At 49.6% G+C, this 18102-nt stretch overlaps 1 protein-coding gene across 2 annotated transcripts in view; it reads right to left on the bottom strand.

The window, feature by feature from the left end:
* Window positions 1-18102, bottom strand: part of SEMA3B (semaphorin 3B) — a 73758-nt gene that overhangs the window by 6467 nt on the left and 49189 nt on the right. For both annotated transcript variants that reach the window (XM_081851321.1, XM_081851320.1), the window contains 12 exons: window positions 9502-9621; window positions 9273-9366; window positions 8280-8399; window positions 6753-6898; window positions 6013-6127; window positions 4167-4236; window positions 3846-3990; window positions 3138-3357; window positions 2207-2298; window positions 1715-1756; window positions 930-1087; window positions 292-347 (listed from right to left, as the gene is read on the bottom strand). In XM_081851321.1, coding sequence (XP_081707447.1) covers window positions 292-347; window positions 930-1087; window positions 1715-1756; window positions 2207-2298; window positions 3138-3357; window positions 3846-3990; window positions 4167-4236; window positions 6013-6127; window positions 6753-6898; window positions 8280-8399; window positions 9273-9366; window positions 9502-9621 — 1378 coding nt within the window. The remainder of the gene's footprint in view (window positions 1-291; window positions 348-929; window positions 1088-1714; window positions 1757-2206; window positions 2299-3137; window positions 3358-3845; window positions 3991-4166; window positions 4237-6012; window positions 6128-6752; window positions 6899-8279; window positions 8400-9272; window positions 9367-9501; window positions 9622-18102) is intronic.

The following is an 18102-nucleotide window of genomic DNA, read 5'->3' as shown; positions in this document are numbered from 1 at the left end:
GCCATTTATTTTTCTTTTTTAATCGTGGGGAGAATATAGTAGGGCACTGAGCAGAATTCATATTTTCTCAGTGCTCTTCTGGTTCTGGCATTCAGTACTGTATACCAGGTGTGAGAGAAGAAAGTGCATGTGTGCATATGTGCTGAGGGTGGGAAGGCACACGTTCTGCTGCATCTAGAACTAATTCAGTGCAGTAGTCTGGAGTCCATGCTACGTCTTACATTGTTGGTGATGGTGGACACACCAAATTGGGCATGAATGATGCAGAGTGTAGGGTCCAAGTGCACTCACCTCCAAAGCACAGCACATTGGGATCCCCATTTCGCACATCCTGACGCCGGAACCGCCTGCAAGAAGAGGGAGAGGGAGAGAGAGAGTGCACAGAAAGGTTGATCGGGATCAAAAGTAGGGTATGTTGTACTTCTGAGGTGGGATGTGTGGCTTCTCCTGAAGACAAATGTTCTCCTCAGAGGGGCCATGTAGCAAGATTGCTCTTGTCCTGCTTGGGTTCCAGTCACAACATCTTAGAACTGACATCCTACAGTGCACATCCTGGGCAACCTGGAGAGTACCGCTCCTGGATAGACAGATCCAGCTGAATGTAGTGGCTGGGAGCTATTTCCTTCCCACATCTTGGTATCAGCAGCATCTGCCTTTGGCCTCAGAGGAGAAGCAGGCTCTTAAGCAGGCAAGAGCGGGCAGTGGCCATGCCAAGACTGCATACGGGGATGCTGTCAGGTGGTAGGTTTGTGTCTCTTTGGGCACTGCTCGAGGCAAGCCAACAGGAGATGGGGGGGGGAATTTCCCACCAAACCAGATCACAGCTGGCTGGCAGCAAGAGGGTAGGTGGCCCATGAGACAACAGGCAGGCTGCATTATCACTCTCTGCCCCGCCATGCCCTCAAGAAAGCCCTGCAGTCATACCATACCTTTTGGTGTTGTGCATGTAGCGAGTGCAGGTAGTCCCATCCCAGGCACAGTATGGATCTCTGGCCAGGCAGCATTCAGCACAAGCTTTGCCGTAGATCCCACAGCGGTGCAAGGGCAGCTGGGAAACAGAAGTCCTGGAGCCAATGTAGAGCTGTTGCTGTTAGGAGACAAAGCCACACAGTCCTATTAAGGCCAATGTCTTCTGCCGCTTGCCTTAGTATTACACCTGATTCTGGCCTCTTTGACACCACAGTCCAAAAGAGGTGGGTACGAGGCTTTCCCAGAGAGAAAGAAGCCCAGAGCTCTCATTGGAAAAGCATGAGAACTGCTACCTTGACCATGGAAAAATCTAGAGTGGCCTGACACTTGTTGATGGAAGGAAGAGAACTGAAATAGAAAAATGGCAGCACTGCCGACATCGGCTGCCATATATCCAGATTTTCCCGGACATTTTATCGATTTCCAACCAGACACTGCTGCCGACTGCAGTATTCCGGATATGTCTGGGGAAATCTGGACATGTGGCAACCCTACTTAAACCAACCACAGGGCAGATGGATGGGACAGGGTGTCTTGAAGGAGGTGGGACAGCCTCATCATCAGAGGACCTCTGACAGACTGTCTTACTTGGAAACATTTATCTGTATGAATACCAGACCCTGTTCAGATAATCTCCCACTGCTGAGCTCTCTCCCCAACTGTATGCAGAAGTCATCACTGCATTGCCTCCCTGTTCACATTCCCACACCATGGCTCCCCAAAGCTCTTCTGCTGCATGACATACCCGCTTGGAGGAGATCTGCATGCTTGTAACTGGAGAGGAGTCCTGCCAATGAGAAAAAGGAATTGCGGTGTGACTGAGTTGGTGACAGGCAATCAGTATCCCACTTCTTCTTCTTCTTAAGGATTGCTCCTATGCAATCAGGAATCCAAGCACTTTCCCAGGGCACCCAGGTTACTGTCTCTGTTTCTCAAGTGCAGCCCTGAAGACTGTCGCCACCATAAGAGTTTTATACAAGACGGGCATAAGAAGAACCCTACTGGGTCAGAGCAAAGGCCCATCTAGTCCAGCATCCTGTTCTCACAGTGGCCAAACTACAGGAAACCTGCAAGCAGGACATGAGCGCAACATCGCATTCTAAGCTTCTGTAGAGTTCAGGGAAAACTCTGAAATGTTTAGGCCAGATGGAGGCCCTGAGTGGACATCACAGTCCTTTCATTGCAGAGTTGTGCTTGGCTTCAGCTGAGACAGCCTTTCCCTTTCGCTCACACTCACCTTAAACACCTGCAGCTCCTCCAGCAGCAGCTCCTCCATGTTTTGCCAGCTCTCCTTGGGCACAGAAACGACCTTCAGGACAGTGCCAATGTCTGCCAGGCAAGTGGGACAATTTAGCACCACAAAAGTGGGATTCATAGGCAGGCAGATGCTTCCCAAGTTCCAAAGGTAGCTCTGTAGAACTATTATTCGCCTCCCCCTGGAAAGATTTCTCAAAGCCACAGAGACGCCATGCAAGAAGAGCTGAAAGCCAGGCAATTTGGTTCATACAAATAGATGAGGTCAACAAAATGTGCCAAGTTTCCAAGGATTTGGGGCACTTAAGCTGGTCCCTTTAGGGATCTTGTTTCCAGTCTCCTTTGATCTTATGCTAAATCAAAGCTCTCAGTGCACCAGCTGAAAGCGGGAATGTGGCCAACAGGATTGGGGGAGGCAAAGGCAACAGGACAAGGGTTCTAGCTGAAAGCATATAACATTTCACTACGCACAGTGACTGTGCAATTAGAAACAAGGCGGGAGATCAATGAACAGCATCTCCTCTGTGTGTATGTGCACACATTTTAAAGTTAATAGCAGCCAAAGGAGGCCCTAAATTGAACCATGCCTGTGTAGCCACATCATTTTCTATTGTAAATTATCACCGCTCAAGGATATATTCCAGTCAGGGGAAAGAACTCAAGCAGGGCAAGAAGTAGGCCAGGGAAAAGTCCCGAGGGCTGTGTAGAGATACCTAGAGGGCCTGAGGTGCCCCATTGCTGCCCTACATACACATCTGGAGGGAGTGCTCTACAAGGAATGAGCTAAGGGTTACCTAGAGTTGGTCACCAGAACGCACATTTTGACCCTTGAACTGTGGGCATCCTAGCATGCTGTTTAAAGAAGCAGAAGGGAACTTGGTAGGCATATCAGAAGGGGAGGCGTGCAGACACACCTGTGCCAATGAAGAGGACGTCATAGTGACCGTCAGCAGCAGCCACTCGGTCTACTGCGATGCGGGTGAAGGTGTAGCCCACGTTGGTCTGCAGGAAGATGGGTCGCTGGCCATGTGGCAACACTGAGTTGTACATTAACGGGTGGTTGCGAGCAAACTGAATCACGTCATCGGGGAAATCCTTGGTGGAACTAAATGTGCCAAAGGTTTTGCTGGGACACTGAAGGGGAGAGGGGGAGAGAGAGAGAGAGAGAGTTGAAGGCCCAGGCATGTAAAAACCATCTACTCCTAGAAACACCACATCACAGACCTCCATGCACCCCACATAACTCCCTTTCCAGTCCAATCACACCCTACCTTGAATCCCCCGCTACCCTTCCAGGCAGCTCTCGTGATGCCCAAATTTCCTTAGTTTTCTGAAGCCCTGAAGTTTCATAGAATACTGTCAGTTCCCCACAATCCTGGACCAGAAACCCCCATCCTCCCCCAGCCCATTTCCCCATTTCAGCCCGCTCTTCTCTCCATCTAGCCAAGAGCTCTCTAAACACATTGTTCTGGGGGTTCCCACATCTCTACATCAACAAACACTGTTGTTATTTTTTTATTATTATCATTACTATTGAATTTTATATACCGCTTGCCTGCCAAATGGTTTCTAAGTAGTTTGAACCTGGCTTCATTTCATCACCCCAAGTCCAAGGCACGTACCATTCCTGGGCGGGGGTAAGGGACCCGGCCTTGGTAGGACACCCACTGATAGTTTGGCCCTTCCTTGTGAGCAAAAGGTCCCAAGAAGGCTCTGCGGATGTCACTCATATGGTAGACACAGACAGCAGAGCCCTTGAAGACGGTGCTGTGGGAGCAGACCACAGAGAAGCATTAGGGGAAGGAATAACCAGGTGGTGTGTGTCTCCACCCCACACCCTCCAATATGTCTGGGGAGGGGGTATTTCCCAGAAGGTCAGACATTACAGCCTCTTGGGGAAAGGAAACCCGGCTGAAAGTGGCAGAAACCACTATTATCCTTACCTGGAGGTGGTGAAAACAGCATACAGCAAAGGGTTGCGCTTGTCTCTGGTTGGCAGCAAAAATACATCATCTGAAGAGAGACCAAGCAGAGGAAGAGAGAGAAGGAGAAAAGGAGTCACTGGCCTGCAGTCTTCCACCTGGAGCATGGCAATCCCTTTCCCAGCCACAGGAGAATACTCTAGCTAGAAAGTGAACCTTTCTCTAACCTTCTCCACCCCCTCAACAGGGAGAGATAAATTAAGCCTCCACCGCTGCAAGTTGCAAATAAATAAATAAATAAATAAAATTGTCGTCCTCTAAGGACAGCAGTTCAGATTTGTTTTGTTTATCTATTTAGCCATCACACAATGGAGCTCCCCCAGAAGCCCTTTCTAGTTTGCATTTATGATGCATTTTGCTCACATTGGCATCCGGGCAGTTCTACATGATCCCACTTTCAATACCATTTGCACCTGCAAATGTTTCAAGATGGACATTTCCAATGGGTACAGGTACCGGAGCTTCCTGCTGAAATTTCATACCACATGGGTGGGTGGGGAGTTGTCTGGCTTTTGTTGTGCCACAGCAACAATCGCATTATTGTAACCTGCCCTGGGACTTTGAGGTGAAGAGAGGGTAATAAACTGGAATACTACTTATGCTAAAACTAATAGCAGTGCAAGAGTGTCCCTCCAGATGTCAACAATGCTGTAACATTGGGGAAGTGTAGCAGAAGAACTAGTAAAGCAGAAATGTGTGTGGATGGTCCAGTGTAAATCCACCACTAGTGTATTACATCCATTGCAGCATACAACTGCAAAAAAACCAAACCAGTCTGGAGGAGCCCAATGTGGATACATTCAGAACGTTCAAAACAATCCGTGTGCATTTTTTATCCAAATGTATAAAATATGAAAAACATGTATATAAGGGCACAAGTCGATCAGGTGTTAAAACTTGGTTATTTTGACTATGGGATTTGGCTGCAATGAGTCAAAAAACAACCTACGCCTAATTATACAAAGCTGGATTGCAAACTGGCACTTTTCAAACGAAATGATGTTCATTGGTTGAGATTTGGAAGATATAAATGCATGGGACAAAAAAATGTAACTAAAAATGTGGAAATCTGTTTTGCTTTAGAATACGAATGGTTGCTTAGGATTTGAACAACGTAATGTCTTCATAGAAATATTATAATAATCACAAGCTATTCCTTCAAAGTCATGTGTTTTAAAAACTGCCCATGTTTTGGCTGCCTATGTGCACATATGTGGGTGGTAAAGGTAAAGGTAAAGGGACCCCTGACCAGCAGGTCCAGTCGTGGCCGACTCTGGGGTTGCGGCGCTCATCTCGCTTTACTGGCCGAGGGAGCCACGTACAGCTTCCGGGTCATGTGGCCAGCAAGACTAAGCCGCTTCTGGCAAACCAGAGCAGTGCACGGAAACGCCGTTTACCTTCCCGCTGGAGCGGTACCTATTTATTTACTTGCATTTTGACGTGCTTTCAAACTGCTAGGTTGGGAGGAGCAGGGACCAAGCAATGGGAGCGCACCTCGTCGCGGGGATTCAAACTGCCAACCTTCTGATCGGCAAGTCCTAGGCTCTGTGGTTTAACCCACAGCGCCACCCGCGTCCCTATATGTGGGTGAATGCATCCCTATCCTACATTCTAGAACATGTAGCTTTTGCACAGTTTTCTCTGTCAAGGTGGATCTCCAGTTTCAGGTAGGAGTCTCTCCCAGCCCCACCTGGAGATGCTGGGGACTGAACCTGGGACCTTCTGTGTGCAAAATGCCTGTGTTCTGCCACTTATCTAGGGCCCCTCCCCTTGCCAGACCAGACCTCAATCAGCCACAGTCACTCACGGAGCTGGTCAAAGTACGTATCACTCCCATCGCTGCCGGGCACCGAGCACACCAGCCGGGCCTTCAGAAATGTTGTCCATTTATTCACCAGGCTCCTCTGCCCACCCATGTCATTCTGCAGAGAGAGGAAGAGAGGCTTATCAGAGAGGTAGCCAGGGACAGCAGTGCACGTAGAACATTTTAGACTCCGGATTCCCCCCATGGTCTTATGGGTGAGCACCCTCTTAGATGATAATGTGTGTTAGTTCACTTACTTGAAATGCCTCACTGCACTTGCCCCCCTACTCATTCTGCTGAATGGGGCCCTAGACCTCTGCCCCCAAAACGCTTTTCCCTCACTGTTGCTAGAGCCCCACTCCTGCCATGAAAGACTCCTTCCAGCCAGTGTCCCAGTTCAGCTGCCCACTAGCTGCTGCCCACCTCCACAGAGCAAGATCCACATGGAGAACTGATCTAAGGCTCAGCAAGGGGCTCAATAAGCTGAAGTGCAGGAAGGCCTAAGAATAGGGTGGACCCTAATGCTTTTCCACAGGGCAGAGGCAGAGCCCCTCTGGGCCCTGATGGGAGAGCAGCCCTCTCATACAAGCAGGCTCATGGGTGTATGCTGAAACTGGGCCGCCACTCAGCCCAAGCGCTGGGCTGGCACCCAGATGCCTATCCTAACCTGCCTGACTGGTATCAACCTGACCAGGCCTTGCTCAGTCCTCAGCACTGGACTCGAGAAGGCACAGAGCTCTCACCCGGCAGATCTGGCCAATGCGGGTGAAGGTCTGCTTGCCCAGCCCCTGGGCTCCTTCCACTGCTGTCTCCCGGAAGAAAAAGAAGATCTTGTCGTCATCGGGATTCTCACTCTCCGGGATCCAGAAAACATCAATGAATTTGGGCTCTTGGGGACAGACAAGTGGGAGAACATCAATGCCAAAGCAAAGAGGTGGGAAATTGTACATTATGTGAGGGAACATAATGGTCTTCCACTTAAGAAAAAAAATGCAAAGAGCAGCACGGTGCTGCTTCATGCAGAGTCAGACCACTTATCTATTGTCACCTCCTCCCTTATCTTTTTGGCCATATCTTTATCTCCCCGCTCCATCCCACGGTCCAACATTGGCAGGTGGGTGGATTACTCAGCTGTTAAATAGATGAGTCAAAGTTGGCCCATGCGGCAGGGAAGCAATCCTGCTTTCTGAAGGCTTCAGGTACACAAGTTCCTAAAGGGAACTTCCCTTGCACGCCTGAGCAGAGCAGGACCAAAGTCCCCCTGCCCATCAGCTGGCTTTCGATCCTGTTTTCTGCAGGGATTGGCTATGAGCACCCGTTCCCCATGGGAGGAACCAATGCTTGCAGCCAACCCAGCAGAACTGACACCACTAGACTGACAGGTGGACGTGGTTTAAATAAAAATGGCTTCCTGGACCAGTCTGGAACCACCACACTCGCTGGTGGGCAGGAGGTTCTCCATCTCTGTTTAACTGCAGATGCTGGAACCTTCTGCAGGCAAATGAATATACTCTGCTCCTTTCCCATGAGTGTAATGGGGAATCTGACTGAGGCACAGTGGGGTGGGGATTGTTAAATCTCCCCCTGCTTTTTTATCATAATCATCATCAGCACCATCATCCTCTGAAGCTGCTTTTCACTCCCACAGGGTAAAGGAGACAGAAACACAGACGGACCCTCTCTCTTCCCACTGTCCAGAGAAGATTTTGCCACATGACACATTTAAAGCTCGTCGCTTCCCCTAAAGAATCCTGGGAAATGATTGTTTAGGGGTGTTAGGAATTACACCTTTGTGAGGATGACCCACAGTTCTCAAGGTGGTACAAATGTGCTTTAAATATATGGTGCAGATGTATTTGGAGGGGCATTCAGGTCATCGAAGGCCACAAGGGGAAAGGGGTAGCGGTCTTCTCCCAGAATGCTGCTTTGCAGCCATGTGGGGCTGCTAATTTGTAAAAGAAAACAAAAGATGAAATCCTAAACACATATTGTCTAGCTTGGTGGTTAGTCAGCAGTTCAGTGGTCAGGAAGCTGCCTATCAGGCCCTGGCCACTAGATGGCAGCCTCCATTCATAAGTGACAAAACAGCTGGGGATTGAGACCAACAAGAGTCCTAAGGAACTATAGTTTTCCTTGGCACTTAAAGGAACATGTTCTCCTACTCCCAACACCAGTGATCCATCAGAGATAGAAAAAGGACAACAGGACGAGTGCAAGGAAATTCCTGTTTATGCATCCCTGGGATGCCCTTCCTCCCTGCCCCCACTGACCGTTGAGCCACCGGGAGTCATGCTGCTCCGTGCGGATAGAGGGCCTTGAGCCAAGGCTGCGGAAGATCGTGAAGTCACGGCCCATCAGGTCAGTAGCCACCCCAGAATAGAGCTCTTCACCTGGCCACCACAGAAAGATAAAAGACAGAGGTTAAAAGGCTTCGTCATGGGATCTGTATACTGGAACATGTCCCAGGGGCTCTTCCTCTGGTACCCCGTGCAGGATTCTCCCCTGAAATGTCCTCCACTCTTTAAAGGCAGGAAAGCTCCTGTGCAGGCAGGCAGGCCGGCCGGCCGGGAGGCAGCAGCTGCCATTCCTGGAGCCTTGCTCAGAGGGTGCTTGAAGCCAAAAGAGAATGTGCTGCCAGCCACACCAGCAGTGGCATCCTCAGCACATAGTGCTGGCTGATGCAAGCTGTTCTCACATCAGATGGAGAGCAGTCTCCACTTGGCAAATGCTGAAAGAGCTTTAGGGACTCATGAGTCCTTGGATGAGACAACGGGTGCATGCACACCATACATTTAAAGAACTGTAAAGGGGGCTGGGAATTGTAGCTCCATGAGGGGTAAACTACAGTTCCAATTATTCTTTTGGCAGAGAGGATGCTCTTTAAATGCTGTGTCGACTGGAAAGTGCTGACTGTGTTTTTATTGGACATCCCACACAATCACTCGGTTATTCTTACATTCTTATTCTTATATTCTAATATAAGAGCCCTGCTGGATCAGGCCAATGGCCCACCCAGTCCAGCATCCTGCTCTCACAGGAGCCAACCAGATGCCTGTGACAACAGCACTTTCCTCTCCTGTGGTTTCCAGAAAGTGGCATTCATAAGCATTGCTTCCTCCAGCCATCGAATCAGAGCATAACCATTGTGGCTGGTAGCCACCAACAGCCCCACCCTCCATGAACTTACCCTCCTCTTTTAAAGCCATCCAAGGTGGAGGGAAGGAGTTATCACTAGCTTTGGGCGGAGGGGCCTGGTGCCTTACCTGCCAGCACTGAAGCGGCCACATGACGTGGGTCGTAGGGGCTTTTGCCTTTGCCATCTTCTAAGTTCTTCAGGTCTAGTTTAAACACAGAGTCCTGGAGAGAGAGGGAGGAGGGACGTGCCGGTAAGAGAGGCCAGAGAGCAGAGCCTGGAGCTCGAGCGATTCTCCCGCCTGCGCCTTCCCTCACCTCAGCTCTCTACCACCCTACGAACCCCCATGCCTGGCTCACCTCTGCACGCTGCCCAACTTCTACAAAGCCACAAATGGGGTGGAAGGCCCCAGTGCCGCAGGCATACAGGTGCGTCCGGTTGAAGAGGTGCAGGATCTTGACGAAGTTCATGCACTCGGCCTGGAAGACAAGAGCGAGGCCAGTTACGGCGTGGGCCCAGGGGGGGCTGCACAAGACCTGGCCCAGCACCCTGTGCTTCCAGTGACCAGCCAGATGCCTGCAGGCTCAAAGGCTTGAGATGCTGCATAAGGAGCACAACACAGAGGCACCAGCCGCTCCAATAATAATAATAATAATTTATTACTCTGGGTGGCTTTACCACTCTGGGCGGCTTCCAACAGGATATTAAAACCACAATAAAACATCAATCATTAAAAACTTCCCTAAACAGGGCTGCCTTCAGATGTCTTCCTTGACATCTGATGGGAGGGCGTTCCACTCGGTAGTGGGCGCCACTACCGAGAAGGCCCTCTGCCTGGTTCCCTGTAACCTCACTTCTTTCAGTGAGGGAACCACCAGAAGGCCCTTAGAGCTGGACCTCAAAGAAAGGGAGCTGCTAAGGGCTTTGGGCAGCTGTTAGGAATGTAAAAATGATTCTCGCATCCATATCTGTAACTTCCCACCCAGATCTTTATATCAGATGTGCCTCCTCTGCTGCCAGAAAGAATGCCTTGTGGGGCAGGCCAAGCTGGGAATGGAGGAGGAGGAGAGGCCACAGCAAGGTGTGCGCAGGAAGAGCAACACATAGGTTTTGCTGGCCTGTGGTTCAGGCATCTGCAGTGTGGGTCCTTCCCTTGCCTCTGGACAGCCTCCCCTGACATTGCTGAGATGCCAGAGCATGTGGGAGCTCTCTTTCCCTCTGGGACTGTGAAGCATTTCCCACACTGGGAGGGGAGGAATGGGGGTGCCATACTGTCCATGGTGGACTGGGAGTCTTTGCACATTTCACCTCCCAGCAGTGGGCGCCGTAGGAAGCAGCCATTCCATCACACTAAGCTTGAGAGGCTTTGCGCCTGTCACCTGCAGACACGAAGACCCCTGTTTGAAGACCCCTGTTTGAGCCACTGCCTCCCTCCTACAAAGCAAGCCTCCCCAGCAGCCCCTCCCTTTCAGGGCCTGTCAGGAGGGGAACATCTGTTTGATTTGCTGCTGAGCACAATTAGCCACTGACAATCACTCCTGCCCCTTAGAAAGTGGCTGATTATTTAAATGTCTGGAATAACTCAGGCAGAAGTGATGCCCTCTTGTTAATTGAGCCCCAGGGGTGTGTCAAGCTGTGAGGTGAGGAGAGGAGAGAGGAAGTCAGGATCCCATCCAGCACCACCAGGCACCTTGCAGGAAGAGACAGACAAGCACCGCAGAAACTTCTTTTGAAGGCTAACTGAGAACAAGCCGGCCTAAGCAGCCAAGGCATAATAATAATAATAATAATAATAATAATAATAATAATAATAATAATGCTAAAAAGAACCACTCCACAAGTGGCCAACAGCAGTGGGTGGGGATCAAGCAAGGCTCAGCAAACAAGTAGCAATGGCATCAAGCAAGGAAAACTACAGGCAAGAGAGGAAGAAGGGAGGAAGAGGAGGGAGCACAGAACCAAGGGGACACAGGAAGCTCCCTCACTCTGAGTCAGGCCACTGGCCCATCTAGCTCAGCATTGCCCACACTGACTGGCAGTGGCTCTCCAGGGTTTCAGGCAGCAGACTGTGCCAGCTCTACATGGAGGAACTGAATCCCAGAGCAATGCTTCAAGCAAGGGGAGCAAACATGGTGGCTGCCAGGTGTTCTTGGACTCCAGCTCCCATCAGCCCCAGGCAGCTTGGTCGATGGTCAAGGAGGATGGGAGGATGGTCAAGGAGGATGGTCAAGGAGGATGGGAGGATGGGAGCCCAGCCACACCTGACAGGCTGAAAGGGCTGCATTGGGAGTGAGAGGGCCAGAGTTCAAGCTACAGCCTGATCACTGGCTCTGTGTTCAGCTTTGGAGTTTCAGTGGTTTGCAAACTTCAAAACCAGGAAAGATGCATTGAGGGGTCCTGCAAGATGTGCTTTACAAGAGCGTGGTTGAGTTGTCACTTTCTTTTCATTTCCCTTCAGTTTACTCTTCATAGTTTTCTGCTTGTCTTCCCCAACCTCCCAACCCCTCTTTCACACACATGCACACACTGCTCTGGAATCTGGAAGTGTTTGGTTTTATCAACACCACCACCACCATGGAATTGCCTCCATATACCCATCAATAACTTTGATCCAGGAAACTCCCAAAATGTGTGAAGTAGGCATATTAGAATAGGCAAAATTCTGCAAGATGGAAAAGAGCTCCCCGTCAGTGGGAAAGATTTGGCATTTGCGCAAAGTTTGTTTCAAAAGGAAAGAAGGCTGGGATAAGGAAAGGGGAGATAAGATGGAGCAATGGCCATAAAGCAGGATATAGCAAACACCAGACAAATCATGGGAAGATTTCCAGCAGCTCTTCATGCTATTATCAGTGACTGATCAGGTGTAAAAACGAAAGCCAAGGCCAAGCACAGGCTAATTTGCTTGATAAGATTAAATACTGGAAGTAACTGAAATGCCTGCGAGATAATAATTTGGGGGTGGGGGTGACTATAAAAGCAAATGCACGGCACGAAGCCCCAACAGTCGTGCACCTAGAACCACAGGATTCAACCAACCTGGCCTGCTAGCAGAAGCCAGTACAGTGCCATGATGCTTCCCCTCTTTCTTCCCCTCGTGAGTCCCCGCAATCTGCTTTGCAGGGCAGGGCAGGACCCCCAGAACAGGACAAAGGAGGAATCATTTTCTCTGGCAAGCAGAAATATTCGCACCGACAGAAGGATCAGAATTCTTCCCACAGACTTTCAGAGTTGGAATGGACTTTGGCAGTTATCTAATCCAGGGGTGGAGAAGCTCTTGGAACTGTGATCATACCTCTTGCTTGTCCACAAGGAGGTTGTGGGGCAGTGGCAGCTTAGAATCATCTGTCCTACATTACTATAATGCAGCCTGTTGTATAAGGTCACACCTGCTGCTCTGCCTCTCTGCCACACTAGTCCCCAGGTGGCTGTCAGGGGTGTACCTAGGGGCTGGCTAGGTTGGCCCCCAACAAGGGCCCAGGCCCAGGGGAGGTGCAAAAAACTGAGCCTCTCCACACCAATACATCTCCTTGCAGGGGTGTAGCCAGGATTTTTGTTGGGGGGAGGCAGGCCTTTTGTTGGGGAGAGGCAGATCTTTTGTTAGAGGGGGCATAACCTCAGTTTGCTATGTATTTTATTGATTTTTATTGATTGGGGGGCAGTTGCCCCCCGGCCCCCCTTGGCTGCACCCATGTCTCCTTGCCAAGGTCACAAGGGAGCCTAAACCACTGATGAGTGGCCCAATCCAACCCCTGGGTCAAGTCAGGAGAATTCCAAGAGCCTCAAACACAAACTTACCCCCAAATCAACAGGCTCAGTCCCTCCTCGCCTCTTGCACACAAAACTCTCCTGCTCACTCGCCCAGTTTGTTTGCACCAAGGTGACTGTGACAGAGTTAAATGCTGGGTAACCGGGGGAGCCCTCTGCAATCAACGCTATCCCTGCTTAGGAAAATAGGACACTGCCTTATATAGATTCAGACCATTGAAGCATCTCACTCAGTATTGCCTACACTGATTGGAAGTGGCTCTCCAGGATTTCAGGCAGGAGATGCCTGGGTTGAACCTGGGGCCTTCTGCTTGCAAGGCAGATGCTTTAGCCCTGAGCTATGGCCCTTCTATAGAAATCTAGCAGTCTGCAGCTGCAAATGGTGGCATCAGTGTGCCACCTTGCACTTGTGCCTTTTCTATGGTCAAAACCTCCCCATCTGGAAAAGCTATCCAGGTGCATGCCTTTCCCCCTGGGGAAGACAACATCTGAGAGCTTGTTTTCTTATTTGGGCCAAGGAAAACTGAAACTTCAGAATAATACTTGATCTATAGAAAGGGTTTGGCCTCCCTTACCCCCTTTAGGCTGTCCAGCTGTGCAGCTAATAGTTAAGGGAAATGAGCCAGATGCAACACGGATGGATCAATGCATCAGTCATGGGCCAGATGTTCCCAGATGTTCCCTGCTTTCCCAACTGCTCTTCCAGAGGCTGGACATGTGCCACTGAGTGTCTGCCCATCTTCTTCAAGCCATCTGTCACAGAGATGACGAGTCCTAGGGAGCAATAATGTGGCAAACGGCCCTTGTGGCATGCAACGGGCATACAAGAAGAGGGTTGGGAAGCAGCAGTGGACTCTCAACGCCATGAATTGGGTCAGGCTGCAAGTTTGGCTGGTAGCTCAGCACCAGAGCACATGCTTTGCAATCCCATAGCGCCAGGCACAATCCTGAAATGCTGACTCGCTGCTGCCACTCGCTGCAGACGATGCTTAGAAAGAAGGACCAGGGGTTTAACTTGGAAGAAAACTGGTTCTTGAGCAAAAGCCAGCCACTGACAGAGAGTGACTTTGAAACCACTGTGCTAGAAAAGGACACACTGAAAGCACATTACTTCCTCTGGGAATTATAGCTTCCTCCTTACTGGGCTACATTTCCCAGCACCATCAACAAACTACTGTTCCTGAGATTCTTAGGTGAATGCTATGTGCTTTGTGGTGTGAACACTCCCTGTGTCCTTCAAAAAAACAACCCCACTCTCTCTTAGGGCTCTTCCAAACTTCCTTTTGTGCTCTGTTTCTAGGTAGAAGTCAATGCTTTAAAGCGCCATGACCTAGCACTTTTTTTTTTGTCCTGGTGCTATCTCCATGAAAACCCACTGTTACCACTGAGTTGGAGCAAATGGGAAATTGCCATTTGTTCTGACTCAGCATTAAAGAGCCGGTTTTCATGGGGGAAAGTGCCAAAAGGACTTAGACATGGCGCTTTAAAGCCTAGAAACTGTGGGGCAAAAGGTAAATGTGGATGAGTCCATAGTGTTGCCAACCTCTTAGCACCTGCGCTGCTTTTCCCGCTTAACTCCAACTTAGATGGAAAGGCAAAGAGTGTGATCTCACATCTTATGCTCCGTTAATGCTTAACCTAGACTGCTAACGTCAATCTGTAGCACTGAATTTAAATGAACTTCCAACCATAAAGACAGCTAAGCTCCAGTGAGCCCTGGACCCTTTCCCAGTCCCATTAAAGCCAGCAAGCTTCTTCTCTGCAGCCTGCGCACCGGACCAAGTCTATTCTTACACATGCTCATTATCACAGCTCAATATATATGGGGATTTTTTTGTGCACTCTGGTGATAATTGCTCTGCCTCTAAAATGATTTGCACAACAAAAGGGGGTGTCTCCCATTATTTACTCCCATTCTCTGAAGATGCCTCCCCCTGTAAGATTTGCTCTCTACTTGGTATATGCTGCTCCTTTTAAATTGGAGAGAGAGAGAGAGAAAATTCAGTTGGGTCTTCTCACACTTTGCATCTGATTCATTTAATACAAGACTGCCACTGGTTAGGCACATACTCTGCTAAAGGGCACAATTGTGCGTGTGATATTCACACGATTGAAAACCTGCAAATCTGCCAGCATACAAGAGTAGCTGGAAGTGCTGGGTTTGGTACTTTGAGGATTTATTAGTTGTGAAGGGAGTGGGGAATGCTCAAAGTCTCCCTCTCCCTCTCTTCCCCTCTTCCAAACACATGCACACAGATGTCATCTCCAAAGCAGTCCTTGGGGTCTAAACCATTTGCAGAGCATCCTACCCACCCACTGCTGGGCTGGTCTTGAGTAAACAAGCCTAGGGCTCTTACAGCCCCTATCATCACTCTTGAGCAAGCCCAGGAAGAAAAACAACCTTGGGAGTTTTTGTTTTCCTGCCCTTTTGCCCTGATGGATAAAGCAGCCTGAATATGGAGAGCTGTTGACAGGGAGAGAAAAGGAGACAGGGAACCATCAGATAGAGGAGTGGGGAGAGGGAGGGATGGAGAGAGAGAGAGAGAGAGAGAGAGAGAGAGAGAGGTCTTGCTAATGCCTCTCCTCCTCCCACCGGCTGCTTTTCAGGAAGCCCCACAGCCCACACTTGCTCAGTAGAGCACAGAGGTGCTGATCTCCCCACCCCTCTTCAACAGGGTCAGTGGTGCTTGTGTCTGAAACAAAAGCTGGGGAGGAGTGGCTGAATCGGGGGGGGGGGGGGCTCAGCTCTTGGCTTTGCCAATGCGTCTGTGCTGCTGCTACTGCATTGTCACTCGCTCTTCAGCCACAGTGGTTCTGCAACAAATTGCTTCTGCTTTAAACAAGAGTGATGGGACACGGCAGCTTTTGTACCGACACTGGTCCTGGTTCCCCCACCGCAACATCTTAGAATCATAGAATCATAGAATCATAGAGTTGGAAGAGACCACAAGGGCCATCGAGTCCAACCCCCTGCCAAGCAGGAAACACCATCAGAGCACTCCTGACATATGGTTGTCAAGCCTCTGCTTAAAGATCTCCAAAGAAGGAGACTCCACCACACTCCTTGGCAGCAAATTCCACTGTCGAACAGCTCTTACTGTCAGGAAGTTCTTCCTAATGTTTAGGTGGAATCTTTTTTCTTGTAGTTTGGAACCATTGCTCCGTGTCCGCTTCTCTGGAGCAGCAGAAAACAACCTTTCTCCCTCCTCTATGTGACATCCTTTTATATATTTGAACATGGCTATCATATCACCCCTTAACCTCCTCTTCTCCAGGCTAAACATGCCCAGCTCCCTTAGCCGTTCCTCATAAGGCATCGTTTCCAGGCCTTTGACCATTTTGGTTGCCCTCCTCTGGACACGTTCCAGTTTGTCAGTGTCCTTCTTGAACTGTGGTGCCCAGAACTGGACACAGTACTCCAGGTGAGGTCTGACCAGAGCAGAATACAGTGGCACTATTACTTCCCTTGATCTAGATGCAATACTCCTATTGATGCAGCCCAGAATTGCATTGGCTTTTTTAGCTGCCGCGTCACACTGTTGGCTCATGTCAAGTTTGTGGTCAACCAAGACTCCTAGATCCTTTTCACATGTACTGCTCTCAATCTTCCTGACTGTGACCGTGTTGCTGAAAACTCCTAGCTCCATTCACTTTTGGCAAATGAGCCATCTCTCTAGGCCTGTTTCCTCTATGATGAATAAGGGCCGTCATTCAGTGGAGGACCACATGTTTAGCATGCATAAAGTCCCAAGTTCAAAGTCTGTAATGTAGGTTCAGCTGGGATATATCCCTGTTCTCAAAGCCTGGACAGCCACTGCCAGTCCCTGCAATCCAACTGTGGATAACCTGTGGTCAGACAGGTGTTACTAGACTCCAACTCAGCCAGCATGACCAATAGTCAGAGATTATGAGGTTGTAGTCTAGTAATACTTGATGGACCACTGGTTCCCTACCCCTGCTGCAGACCAAACTCAGCTAGAGGGACCAATGGTCTGACTCAGGAAGTTGCTAATCCTTCCTTTGCCTTGTTCAGAGAGTTGCTTTCAGTGTCTGTATGCACATGCATAGAACACTTTTGCCTGATTCCACTCTAGGCTATTGTCCATCATGCAAATAATTAACCACAGGAATTAGGTCATCATGACCACATCACACTTTTCCATGGCATTCTGCACCAGGTCAAAGTACCAACAGCACTTCATAACAGTGCATAGTGCCAGAGTTCCCTTAAGGATGGCAACTTTCCTACCCCACAGCCCTTAACCGGAAGCAAAAGCAAGAGCAGTGGGGAAAGGTACGTCTCACTTCCCCTTGGTGTGATGAATGGAGAAGGCAGTTGCATGAATGACACAGGTCCTATTACTGTCACATCAACCCCATCAGCTGTTGAAATATTTGCATGGATCCTCAACTGTGGGGATCAGAAGGACTGAAACAGTGCACTCAGGGCTCACCCAGCCTTTCTTCTGTGCCACTTTCTAGGCACAGGGCCACGCTTTAAAAAGCTCCATGTTCAAGTGTTTTTGTTTTGTTCTTTTGTCCCAGAAGTTTCCCTGGGCAAACCCACATTTTACCAAATGACAACCTGCAGGGAAACCTAATTGCAGTTTGATCCAATTCTGCAGAAAAACACAGGTTTTCCCTGGGAATGTGCCAGGACAACCCCCCCCAAAAAAAACACACACACACACACACACACAACTGCTTGGTAATGGAACTTTAAAGCACAGACTGGTGCCTAGAAACATGGCACAAAAGGAAGTCTGGATGAGTCTCAAAAATTACAGTCAGCTGGATGGGCCCAAGGTCTTAGTCCTAAAGCCCACAAACCCTACCTCTCTTTCAGCCTTCTTGGATGAGGGCAAACTTTGCTTACATATGCTGTTTCAGGGCTTAGAGCAGTATTGTGGACAGAGACAAGCAAAATCCAAGGGGGAGACAGGCTGCCCCTTTGTCCTCTCGTGCCCTTCACTGGAAGCTGCACCAAACAGCCTCAATGGGAACTTCCAAGTTGACCAGGCAATCCTGAAAGAAAACGGTGACCCAAGACTGCTCTCCAAAGCTAGAGGAGAGAAACCCAACAGCTCACAAAGCTCACATTGCCAGGCTTGACACAGCACCGCTCCCTCCATGGACAACCTGTAAGAATTATAGCCAAGGTGACCGAGACCCCTTCATGCTGCTGGCCCAACGTT

Source organism: Podarcis erhardii (assembly GCF_964252035.2).
Source record: "Podarcis erhardii genome assembly, chromosome: 2".
Classification (NCBI taxonomy): Eukaryota; Metazoa; Chordata; class Lepidosauria; order Squamata; family Lacertidae; genus Podarcis; species Podarcis erhardii.
The sequence above is the reverse complement of the archived record's forward strand: the minus strand, read 5'-3'. Positions and strand labels throughout refer to the sequence as shown.